Genomic DNA, 12,761 nt, shown 5'->3' with positions numbered 1-12,761 from the left:
GCTTCCACTCAAATATGCATGAACAGTGTCGAAGAAATTTAAAACAGTCACTAAGCTTCGGGCAAATGTTGCCTTGTGGTCATAAAGCCATGATTTTTGTTTTTAAGAGAACCCGGTTTATCCGTGTGTCCTCGTAGATAACAGCTCTGACATTTGAACACAAACGAGTGCTTTTATTTAAAGCAGGAGGCTAAACATGGAAAAGAGAAAAATATATTTATCATCACAAGCCTCAGAAATGATTAAGCAGTTTCTCATTTAAGCACATTTTTCCCAAAATATCAGACTATAACTTTAAAGAGTGGAGCTAAATTGGGTCAAAGCTGGCGACGTATTTTTGTTGTTAATGATTGATAACAGCACAATATTATTGCATTATTACAGCATAATATATTGTATATCAAGTCGTGCAAGATAAAACTAGTCTCCGCCTCCAAAAGACTTGGGAAACTTGGGATATTGATGATTTACCATGTTATCAATTTAACAGATTAAACATGTATTAATAGTGTCTGCATTATTTGTTGGCTTCTCCAGAACTCGCTTGTTCTGTGATTAATCTGTGAAGGTTTTAAAAAGGCTATGTTGTTAAGTTAACGTTGGAAATGTGAACTCAAGAGACCAATTCAGAGATAGATGGCGCCTCCTGGAGGCCGTTCCACTCAACAGTTACACAAGAACTACCCTTCAGCGGAAAGGTGGCAATTCAAGTATTGGTAACAACTGCCTATGCTGCAAAGAAATGTTAAAATCTGGGGGGGAAAGAAGCCCCTTTTCCCACCAATAATTACCAGGAACTTTTGTTCCCAGGAACTTATTTACCTGGGGAAAATAATTCCCCGGTAATCTGTGAAGTTTGCGTTTCCGCCGCACCTCAAAGTTCCTGGAAAGCTACGCTCGCAAGAGCCTGGACCTCACTGTCCGTCCACTTGTTCTACGTCCATTTCTTTTGCTCCATATTTTTTAAGTAACCATATACTTTCATGTCATTACTGTAGAACCTCAGGACTTCCGCGGATCGACCGTCCAATCACGGACGAGATTCGCCAGCGCGTCACACGTTTGTGACGTCAGCTTCTCAGTACCGTAATTCCTGAACGGTTGAAACGCTGCTAGATATTGAAAGTGAAAGTTATCTTGGAAAAAAAGGAACTCAATAGTTAATATTTTTTTGGACAGTTCTACAGCCATAGAATCAAAATAAATCCAAGCAAAATGTGTTCCACCAATCAGTGTTCTTCACCACACAGCCCCGCCCCCTTTAGACTTCCTGGTAAGAGTGCCTGAAAGTTTGGGGTCAAGGGAAAGCTGTGACCTTTGGTGGAAACATGCTTAGAGTTTTCCAAATCCCAGGGGAAATGAGATTCCTGAGTTCCTGCAGTGGAAAAGGGTCTAAGGCAGGGGTGTCAAACTCAAATACAGAGTGGGCCAAAATTTAAAACTGAACAAAGCCGCGGGCCAAGGTTGAACAAATTAACCTTTTAATAGGGACCCAAACAAGTTTTGCATTGAATATTGAACAAGCAAGGCTTATATAACTTTAAAGTGACATGCAAAATCGAGTTTCAAATAATAATTATAATAATTAAAAAATATCAATGGCATATCAAATAAAATTTAAATAAAAATTGAATGCACCCTAAATACAGGATAAGCGGTAGATAATGGATGGATAAAAATTGAATGCCTCTTTTCTATTTGCAGCCTTCTGAGGTAAATATCAAAATAAACTTTTTCCACAGGCTAATAATACATTTGAAAATAAAATAACAATAATGAATGAATCAAACATTCAAGCCTTGAAGTAGCAAGAGAAAGTGCATGAATAAAACGTTAATTATTGCTCCGTTTGCTACACTGATTTGCTTTAACAATGAATATGGAACAAGCAACGCTTATATAACTTAAAAGTGCAAAATCAACTTTCAAAAAACAAACGAAAAAACATCAATGGCATATTAAATAAAATTTAAATAAAAAATTGAATGCCTCTTTTCTATTTCCAGCCTTCTGAGGTAAATATCAACATTAACTTTTTCCACAAGCTAATAAATTTGAAAATAAAATAACAATGAATACAAAACAACAGCAGAGCATTATGGGATTTGTAGTATTAGCGGTGAATGCGGTGTTACAGCGGCGGTGCTGCTGTATAATACCGGCAGGCCAGCTCTAATGTTAATTTGATATTGGCTCAAGGGCCAAATGAATTACACGGCGGGCCAGAGTTTGATACCCATGGTCTAAGGAGACATGTCGACAACATGTGGTCAGGTTCACCTTGTGGGACGAGTTCAGGACAAAAACAATCAACAAGTTCTCGTACAGTCGTGCAAATGCGTTTGTGTCGCTAATGTGAGTGATAACAATAATCACAGAAAAGGACAAAAAAAAAAAAAAGGCTGACAAATAGCAGTCGTGAAACGAGTAATAAATCATCTGGTGGTGATTATCCGCTCACTCTGTCACTTCCACAGAGCAGACGTGTTAATGAGGGCGCAAAACAAAACAAAAAAAGCTGCCGAGTGCAGTAAATTTAATGAGGCGATATTTAAAATGTCACTCAGGAGTTTGGTGAAGTTTCTTTTTGATCCGGCGGCTTCTCCAAGTTTTTGTTGGGGGGGGGGACGTTGACGAGGATTCTTATTCTCTTTATTTATAACGGTGATAACGAGCCATTTGGTTTCAGCGGCAGAGACGCTGACAAAAGACTGTTGTCTACTTTACCACCGTTTGCGATTGTATTCCTGTACTCTACGGTCGTTTGTCAGCGTTATTGTACACGGTTGTACAGTCGTTTTCACAGCCGCAGCAGTTTGCCCAACTGATATATGACAATCGTAGACCATAAAACGGGTCTGGATGTAGATGTACAGGTTCTTCCTGAAGCCATATAGGAAGTGACAATATGTTGAATAGCCACTAGGAGGCAAATCTGCAGGGTTGAATGGAAATCTATGGGAAAACAAATCTTATTTCGACTTGATTTATAACATTAGTGGACACTTAATGACCTAAATCACTAGTTTCAAGTATTTATCAATAGCACATGATACCGATTTGGTCAATTTAGATGAAATTAGTGGATTTAAAAGCTCATATTCAGAACCCGCTCCCACTTGGCGACAACGCAGGCGACGAATCGGGTACAATAACAGCATGAAGTCAGGGATGACTTTTTATCTTCTTAAATTGCACAAAGTGAAAATGAGCTCCAGACCAGAAACTTTGCCCAAAGACTGGAAATACATGCCAAAGAAGGCCAATCAGCCAGATGGTAGCACTGGAAAATAGGTTTGGTTGTTTTTAAAGTAATTTTGTGATGACTTTTGATGAATAGCTGGGCTGTGTGTGTATAAAATTTAAAAAAAAAACTTTTTTTTGTGAGGATATTTTCACCTTGTGGGGACATATTTTAGGGTTAGGGTTAGAATTGGGTTTAGGTTAGTGTTAGGGTTAAGGGTACACACTTAGTTAGGATGGTTAAGATGAAGGTAAGGGACTTGGAAATGCATTACATCTATGATGTGTCCTCACTAAGATATAAAAACAAGTCTGTGTGTCTGTGTATGCATGAATTTATATATTTACGAGGTCCAAAAATGTACAAACCTATCTTTAAGGAGGCATTTTGTCCCGGGTTAAGGCCTGGTGTGTGTTTGTGTGTAGTAGGTGAGCTTAAATCACGATTATGGCCCAAAAAGAGTTACAAAAACAAAATATTCTGAATAAAAAATGATTAAAAATGGGTGCTTTTATTCGGAAAACAGCACTTTTATTGTCCCACTTGTTATCCAGCTAAATTAGAACACACACACACACACACACACACACTCAGTGGAATCCCCGAAGTTAAAGTGCAAGTGAAGATTCATCGTTACAATTTAAGGAAAATTCTAAATGTCATGTTCAAAGACACTTTTTAAGTGCAAAAAATACAATTTGTGTCAATCCGTAAATACTTGAAATAACCGTGATATTAAATTTTGACCTAAATAATGGATTAATCCCATAATCCGGCAGCACCGGCGTGTACTCACCCTGAAGTCGATGCCCACAGTTGAGATGAAGCTCCCGGCGAGAAAGGCTCCGTCTTTGAAGCGAACCAGCAGACAGGTTTTCCCCACACCTGAGTCCCCCACCAGCATCACCTGACACACAAACACACACACACACACACACACACAAACACACACTCAGTGCTTCCCTTTTATGTTTTCCTAACTCCTGAGCTCGAGTGAACAACACAGCATTTTTAAAAAAAGACCCAAGAGGAGAATCAAACGTAATGAAATCTCAAACAATATCCTGATTGAGTGTATGGACCCGTGTGTGTGTGTGTGTGTGTGTGTGTGTGTGTGTGTGTGTGTGTGTGTGTGTGTGTGTGTGTGTGTGTGTGTGTGTGTACTTGCGGCATACTAAGGACCAATGAGGGTTTTTAACCAACAAAGTGAGGTCATTTTTACAAAGTGAGGACATTTTGGCCGGTCCTCACTTTGTTTTCATTGAAATCACTTCCTTAGGTTGCTATAAAGCCCAATTTATACTTCTGCGTAAAGTGCTCTGCGTAGGCTACGTAGAGACTCTGCGTCGACGCAGAGACTGTCGAAGAGCCTCTGCGTCGTCTCCGTCTGCACGAAATATTTTTTAAGTGTCCGTCACTCCGTCAAGGGACAACGGAGACGGCAATAGCTGCGATTGGTCCTCAGGACAGGCTGAGCTAAGCTGCTCTGTGCCGGCTCTCAGTGCGCTCCGGGCGTCCTGACAGAGGCGGAGCTGATCCCCGCCGATAACGCCGCTGCCGAACTATAAATACGTCATATCTTAACACACACAGCACATGTTTAGACTCTAAATGGCCAATTTCTCGCCTCAAATTATCTTAAAACTGCGTTCCGTGACACAGAAAAGTGAGAAACGGCCACTTTTTCAACAACAACAGTCTTTCTCTCTCTTTCTTTCTCGGACGCCATTGCTCACTGTAGCCAGAAGCACAACAACCTTGCGCAGCGACCCCTACTGATCGGGCGGGAAATTGCAGCGAGTGTCCGTCACCGAAGTATAGCAGAAGTATAAATGCTCGAGGCGTCTCCGTGGTGACGCAGACGGATAACGCATACGCAGTCGGAGAAGTATAATGTGGCCTTAACATGCTATACTCAATTTGTAAAAAAAAAAAATGTTTTTGTCAAATTTTGGACCAAAATTTTTTTGTCAAATTTTGGACCAAAAATTTTTTGTCAAAGATTTTTTCAAATTTTGGTCGACATAGTATAGTATGACGTTTTTTTTCAAATTTTGGACCAAACATTTTGGGTCCAATTTTTTTTTTCAAATTTTGAACGACATAGTATAGTATGACGTTTTTTTTCAAATTTTGGGCCAAAAATTTTGGGTCAAATTTTTTTTTCAAATTTTGAACGACAGTATAGCATGATGTTTTTGTCAAATTTTGAACCAAAAATTTTTGGTCAAATTTTTTTTTTTTTGTTTTGTTCCAGCCCTTTCTGCTCTGGGGCTCCACCTGCAGACATTTTATGGTACTGCAACCAGTAGTTCTTTGTAGAGGTCGTTCATGAAGTAGATATTTGTAATTGTGTTGATTTATAAAGTGGAAATGCTGGTCCTCAGTATGCAGCAAGTACAAGAATGTGTGTGTGTGCGTCTGTGTGTGTGTGTGTCCTAAAGGAGGGGAAATAAAAGTGGAATTTAAAGTATTCCCTGAAGAGCGCAGTGTCCGACACCGACTCTAAATCACATTATATCACATGGTCGATATTATATATGACACTTTACAGCTGCTGCTGCTGCTGCTGCTGCTGCTGCACACGCTCACTTATGGAAGCCCGTTTGTGCCAAAACAAGTCAAATTTTTAACTTTCTGACATTAATGAAATAGACCATGTATTTTGTTCAAATTAAAGGTGCAGTACGCAAAAATAGCCGATGGCTGATTTTCATCCACACACACGGGTAGTTTAATGAGAGAGTGTTAAAATGAGCTTTTTTCTAATGACTAACACCATTGTAATGGTTTTGAAGCGATGACAACACAACAGACAGAAGTGGAGTGCAATAACACAACGACTGTGCAGTACTCGTGCAGTGTACGCTCAATATGTGCCCGTTAACGACAACACACACACACGCACACACACACACCTGTCGCATCTCTTATCCAAACACAACTAAAGTCAACACTGGCCAAGTGTTTTTACAGTCGTGAAATGAACACTCTGCGTTCATTTGGGGTGGGTGTTTGCCCGCCACATTATTAGGTACACCTGTTGTCTAAGGAGAGACTTTAAATGTTGCAAGTCTGCTGATTTACTAGTGATTTTCAAGCATTTTTTTTTATTTTTTTGCGTTTACAAGTGAACACAGTGCCAAGAAAAAAGAACAAATACCCAGAAAGCAGTAGAGTTCTCGAGTCAGAGAATGGTTTGAAATAACAAGAAGATGATCTCTGAACACACAGCACATCAGACTGTGAGGAAGACAGACTACAGTAGCACTTTAACTGGTTCACATCACACTTGTTCCCTTGAAAACACGTGTATTTGTGTGTGTGTGTGTTTGTTACCTTTTCTGGCCTCAACACTGACCCTCGTCAGGACCAGTAAGTCCTCATGGAGACCAAAACTTGCTCCTAATGAGACAATATCTCATTTCTGTGGAGCTGGTTGAGTTTAGAGCTCATAGCTTTGAGGTTGTGGTTAAGGTTTTCAGGCATCAACTGGTTATGGTTGAGCAACTGATTCCATTTTCCATCATGCTTGAGTCTCTAACCACAAAAATATCTGTCTTTAACGCACTGAAAATAAACAAGAATAGTCTAAATTGTAATCAAATAAATACAAGACAAATTGTCTCCTGTGTGTTCTTACCGGTTTGACTGGAGCTCATTGACTGATTGCTTCATTAGAAACAGGCTCACACACACACACACACACACACACACACACACACACACACACTGATCTCACCTTGAAGGCGATGTCGTAAAACTCTCCGCTGTTGCTGATGGACGGTCTGCTGGGATAAACCAGTCCGGAGGACGGAGCGGCAGCGGCGGCCAGACCCTTCCCCGTCCTCCCGCCGCTGCTGCCGCTGCCGCCGCTGCTGCTCGGCGACGCCTTGGGGCTCTTGGAGCCTCCTTTGGCTTTGACTGCCTTCTTCCTGGACATGGTCTCCGATAACCTGTTCACCTCCGGGCAACCAGGAAAGAGGATGAAGGAGGAAGAGGAGGAGGGGATAAGGAGCGAGGTGTGATTCCTTGCTTACTTTACTTGACGAGTTGGAGCAGCGACGAGAGAGAGAAGAGAGAAGTTCACCTGTGCGTAAAAACCATGACTGTGCGTAAAACGGATTCGCGGATTCAAAGTGGCAAAGAAGCGGAGCAGCTGTTGTTCCGCTGGTGCAGCTGGAGAAATATGAGGTCTGGTTCACAATGTAAACACCTCTCTCTCTCTCGCTCTCTCTCCCTCTCTCTCTCTCTCTCACCCTCCCTCTCCGGTGTTGTGGTGTTGGGAGCGCACGGGTGGCACACGCTCGTTAAGGTGCGCGTGTGAGGGGGGAAAAAAAATGAACTATAAACCAGAAATATATGAGCAAATATTCTTGTGAGCGTCAGAAAAAGATGAGTCTAAATGATATTTTCAAAGTAAATCGACTCGCTGGCACCGTGAAACATCTCTGATCGTTAAAATGGTACAAATAATCTGTTATTTTCAGGAAAACAGCCACTTTGGTCGCTTTTATGAAACAAAAACATCCTGTGATGTTAAACAGTGTTTGTGTGTTCCAAATATGGCATAAATTAATCTACAATTCAAATTAAAGCTGCAAGCAACATTGTGCCAGCCGAAGCTGCCATGCCGCCAAGTAGGTGGCGCTATGTCCTTCACTTTGTCCATGACTCTCTTGTATCACATTGGAAGTTTTGAGCAGATCGGTCAATGGACGGCAAAGTTACAGACCACTTCCTGTTTCGTGGCAAAGCGACGGCTAAATTCGAAATGGCTTACTTCCTGTTCGGTGTAGTTCACGTTCGTAGACGTGTTCCGGGTCGGTCTCTCGTGTCACGTGTGAAGTTTTGAGCAGATCGCTCAATATATGGCAAAGTTATAGACCACTTCCTGTTTCGTGGTTGAAATTTGTGAAAATTCTGATGGTTGGCATGGCCACGCCCCTTTGTGTCTGTGGGACCTTTTTGATAAGTTTTCATTTTTGACGCGTTTAAAAAAAAAAAAAAAAAAAAGTTGTACAATTAGCATGCTCAGACGAGTTTGTTCGTTTACGATTATCACCAAGATGGACGCCATCAGATTCAAAATGGTTGACTTCCTGTTGAGTTGAGGTCATGGTCTCAATAGAGTTTTTTGTTCGTCGTGGGCTGTCTCATGTTCCCACCGAGTTTTGTGAAATTTGGTGCAACTTAGTTTCGACTTTGTCCTACCAGGTTTCACCTTTGGGGGTGCTACTGAGTCATTTTGCACAATTTTTGAACGCATTCCACTTATTTTATGAAAATTCTTGCCAATACTGATTTACATACCAATTTACGGCAGTTTTCTCTAACGTTTAGTGCCTCAAAAATGTGGTCTTTGGGAAGACTTAGTTAAAGCAGTAGTATGTAACTTGTCAATTCATACAAATGTCCATTATATTCAAACCATTGATAAATTAGCTCCCTCTCTGTTCCACAATATAAATGCTTTGTTTTCGTGTCTGTGGTGACACGGCGGCCGAGGCCCAAAACACTTTGCGAGTAACCTTTAGGTTAAGAAAGGTAACCCTGGTTCTCCGAATCAAGCGAGGCAACGAGATCCTGAAACGGATGTTGAAAGGGAATATGGTTGGAATATGGAGCTAGAGTCATTCTTTTTAAGAAAAAAAAAAAATCTGGAAATACACAGACACGAGTAGTGTTTACTCGCCTGAAGTTACATACTGGAGCTTTAAGCTGCTCTGAGATGCACAGTCACACTTGTTGTTTCTGTTACAGGTGCAGCTCGGTGCACATATTTTGGCATTTTCCTCCACAGACTCCTTCTCATATCCAAGGATGCTCCACGATTGCCAAATAGTGAGCACCACCACCATCATACAGTACACCTCCTTCTGGTCGCCTGTGGGACACGAGCGCAGCAGACCTGCTTTTCAAATGTGGGACTCGAGGAATCATTGACTTTTTTTTTATTTATTGTTCCCTAAGTGTCACCTGCAGGAGTGAGATTTACATAAAGCTTTATTCTTTTTATTCACAGCAGCTCAGAAGCAGAAAATAATCTCACCGGCGACAGATGGACACGGGCTGCACTGTAGCAGAGGAAAGGATGGAAACACTTCATTCTCGATCACACTGCCTGTCAAAATAAAAGCCCAAATTAAAGTGAGAAGTGGTGTGAACGTGATCGGCTTTTGCTGGTAGTTTGAAAACAACGATGGTAAAATAAGAATTTTTCATGTCATTTTTGCTTTCCGCATTTCCGTCACAGGGCATGACGTAGGAACTGGAACGTGACTAGTTCACGTCAGAGCAGTAGCGGCGATAGAGGTCGCGCTTCTAAAAACCATGGAAAACGCAAAATGCTAACGCAAAGTGCAAGTCTCGCGGGATGAGATTTAGCAAGAAAAACGGGACGAAGCGAGACTTGACTTTACGAGAATTGCAGCTCATTCGCAAAACAACCTTCAGCGGACACACCTGCTAGTAGCAACAACGGTAACGGAAACACAACCCTCAGCCCTAAACACGTCCTGGAATTGAGTCAGCAACCTTACAGCTACAAGCCCAATTCCTTTCCACGGGTTACCCTGAATGCACATTCAAGAAAAATAGGGGGGGAAACGGCATCATCGTCAATCAATCGGTCCTCTTTTGAGTACTCAAGATGATGTGTCCATGAGCAAGGCATTTAACCATGAGTTGCTCCTGACGTCTGTGCTAACAGTGTGTAAGTAAGTAAATGTCTGAATAGCAGAAACACCACTTTATTAGGTACACCCGCAGGTGATTTCGATGACTTTGAACACGATGACCTACAGGGAAAAGACCTTGTTGATTCCAGAGGTCAGAGTTGAATTCCCAGACTGGTTCATGTTGATATATAAAGTCCTACAGTAACTCACTCGCTGCAACCAAGGACTGTAGAAGACTTTTGAACTACTACTACACTTTGATCCTTGAAGCAGTAAAAGCTTCACCGTATACCTAATAAAATGACCAGTGAATGAGTGATGAGTGTTCATCAGCTGCAGAAACAGCAGAACACTTCACAATAACCAGGTCCCTGAACTCACCACATGACTCACTACTTACACACTCTTTGACGTAACCACGAACACATCATGAGTTGACCTTTTTGCCCGTCTTTTTCAGTCCAAACCTCGACACCCACCAGGTTTTCAGTGCTCTAGGACGTCGCTATTCAACGCTCATCCTTCTTCATTGATGGATCTTTGAAAGCTTTCGTTTTCTTGCTCCTTTTTGTTCCAACTGCCCACATCTCTGCCTGTTATTATGCAATCGCAGCACAAAACTGGTCCGTCATGAGCGATCCGTAACTTCACGATCAAAGTCCAGCAAACAGGACGCAGATACAGATCCAGTTTGATTCGGGAGACTTATTAAAAACAGCCATGCTGTGAAAGCGTCGCACTGTCAAACAAACCAACGAGCTGCGGACGACAGGAAAAACCTTCATCCTCCGCAAACCGACACGCGACTATTTACATCGTCCAATCTCTAAGATCTTTGGCCGCTTCGTTGTCTTTGTTGTCAAATACAAGATATACTGTAAGAACCGACCACCGGTGGTACACGAGTTTCCTCTGGTGCTCCTATAAACCAGGGTATGTGCAGTTTTGATTAAAGTGTCTAAAAAGGGATAACTTGAGTTATCTTACCTGAAAATTACTTTGGTAGATAGGTAAGATGTTGGATAGGTAGCTAAGTAGATAGGTAGGTAAGATGGTGGATAGGTAGGTAGGCAGGTAGGTAGGCAAGTAAGACAGTGGATAGGAAGATAGGTAGGTATGTAAGATGGTGGATAGGTAGGTAGGCAAGTAAGACAGTGGATAGGTAGATAGGTAGGTATGTAAGATGGTGGATAGGTAGGTAGGCAAGTAAGACAGTGGATAGGTAGATAGGTAGGTATGTAAGATGGTGGATAGGTAGGTAGGCAAGTAAGACAGTGGATAGGCAGGTAAGATGGTGGATAGGTAGATAGGTAGGCAAGTAAGACAGTGGATAGGTAGATAGGTAGGTATGTAAGATGGTGGATAGGTAGGTATGTAAGATGGTGGATAGGTAGGTAGGTAGGTAGGTAGGTAAGATGGTGGACAGGTAGATAGGTATGTATGTAAGATGGTGGATAGGTAGGTAAATAAGCAGGTAGGTAGTTAAGATGGTAGTTAGGTAGGTAGGTAGGTAGGTAGGTAGGTAGGTAGGTAAGGTAGGTAGGTAAGATAATGGGTGGGTAGGTAGGTTAGATGGTGGATAGGTAGGTAAGGTGGTGGATAGGTAGGTAAATAAGCAGGTAGGTAGGTAGGTAGGTAGGTAGGTAGGTTGGTAGGTAGGTAGGTAGGTAGGTAGGTAGGTAGGTAGGTAGGTAGGTAGGTAGGTAGGTAGGTAGGTAGGTAGGTAGGTAGGTAGGTAAGCTAGTGGGTGGGTAGGTAGGTAGGTAGGTAGGTAGGTAGGTAGGTAGGTAGGTAGGTAGGTAGGTAGGTAGGTAGGTAGGTAGGTAGGTAGGTAGGTAGGTAGGTAGGTAGGTAGGTAGGTAAGATAGTGGGTGGGTAGGTAGTCAGGTAAGATAATGGGTAGGTAGGTAGGTAAGATAATAGGTAGGTGGGTAGGTAGGTAAGATAATAGGTAGGTGGGTAGGTAGGTAGGTAGGATGGTGGATAGGTAGGTAAGGTGGTGGATAGGTAGGTAAATAAGCAGGTAGGTAGTTAAGATGGTAGGTAGGTAAGATGGTGGATAGGTAGGTAAATTAGCAGGTAGGTAGGTAAGATGGTGGATCGGTAGATAGGTAGGTAGGTAAGATGGTGGATAAATTACTTAAAACTTGTCACCTTTTGTAATATTACTTCAGTAAAAGTCTTAAAGTATATGACATTTACTATACTTGACCCTTCTGTTACCAATCATTTAGCATGCATGCTTCTCATGAGCATAACTCCTAGGTCGTTTGGGGTAGAACTCACTCATTGATCAGTTGTTGGACAATTCTACAGCCATCAAAGCAAAATAAATCCAGGCTGTCTGATACTTACGACCATGATGGTCATAAGCGGGATTTAACAGGGTTTATGAGCAGAGAGGAGATGAGGAACTTTGACCAGAGTGTGTAGAAAATGTTAAAAAATAATAAATAGAGATAATTTGAGTCTCCTGATCTGTCACTCCATCTTAATCTAAAGTCATTACACCAGTGTTTGAAGTGTATGTGAGAAGATTGAAAGTTGAGTTTCAAAGAGAAACAGAGTTTGAAAATGTGTCTGATCGCGTTACGTCTGAAGCGTTTTTTTGGCTGAATGTGAAAACACAGATGGCTCCTGTTGCTGCTCTGTGTCGTAATAATATTCTGATTGAACAATACTTTGAAGTCTCTTTGCCTGAGCAAACAATAAACAGCATAGAGTTTTCAATTTGAACCTATATTTGACCTGGAAGATGATTTTTATTCATTACTCATGTTGTATTTTTGGTTTTAAATGTGTGTTTTTGTTGACGTTTTGTATTAAAATCTCACCGG

The 12,761-nt window shown here is 41.6% G+C and overlaps 1 protein-coding gene across 1 annotated transcript in view; it reads right to left on the bottom strand.

Moving 5' to 3' along the window:
• The window catches only part of rab26 (RAB26, member RAS oncogene family), a gene marked incomplete at both ends in the record, with an annotated part of 91,349 nt that extends 84,162 nt beyond the window's left edge, over positions 1 to 7,187 (bottom strand). Inside the window, 2 exons of the mRNA XM_083903753.1 lie at positions 4,041 to 4,151; positions 6,987 to 7,187. Of these exons, the coding sequence (XP_083759879.1) occupies positions 4,041 to 4,151; positions 6,987 to 7,187 (312 nt within the window). The remainder of the gene's footprint in view (positions 1 to 4,040; positions 4,152 to 6,986) is intronic.
• Between the last annotated feature and the right edge of the window lie 5,574 nt (positions 7,188 to 12,761).

This window comes from Microchirus variegatus (assembly GCF_963457635.1).
Source record: "Microchirus variegatus genome assembly, chromosome: 17".
In the NCBI taxonomy this organism is placed as follows: Eukaryota; Metazoa; Chordata; class Actinopteri; order Pleuronectiformes; family Soleidae; genus Microchirus; species Microchirus variegatus.
The sequence above is the reverse complement of the archived record's forward strand: the minus strand, read 5'-3'. Positions and strand labels throughout refer to the sequence as shown.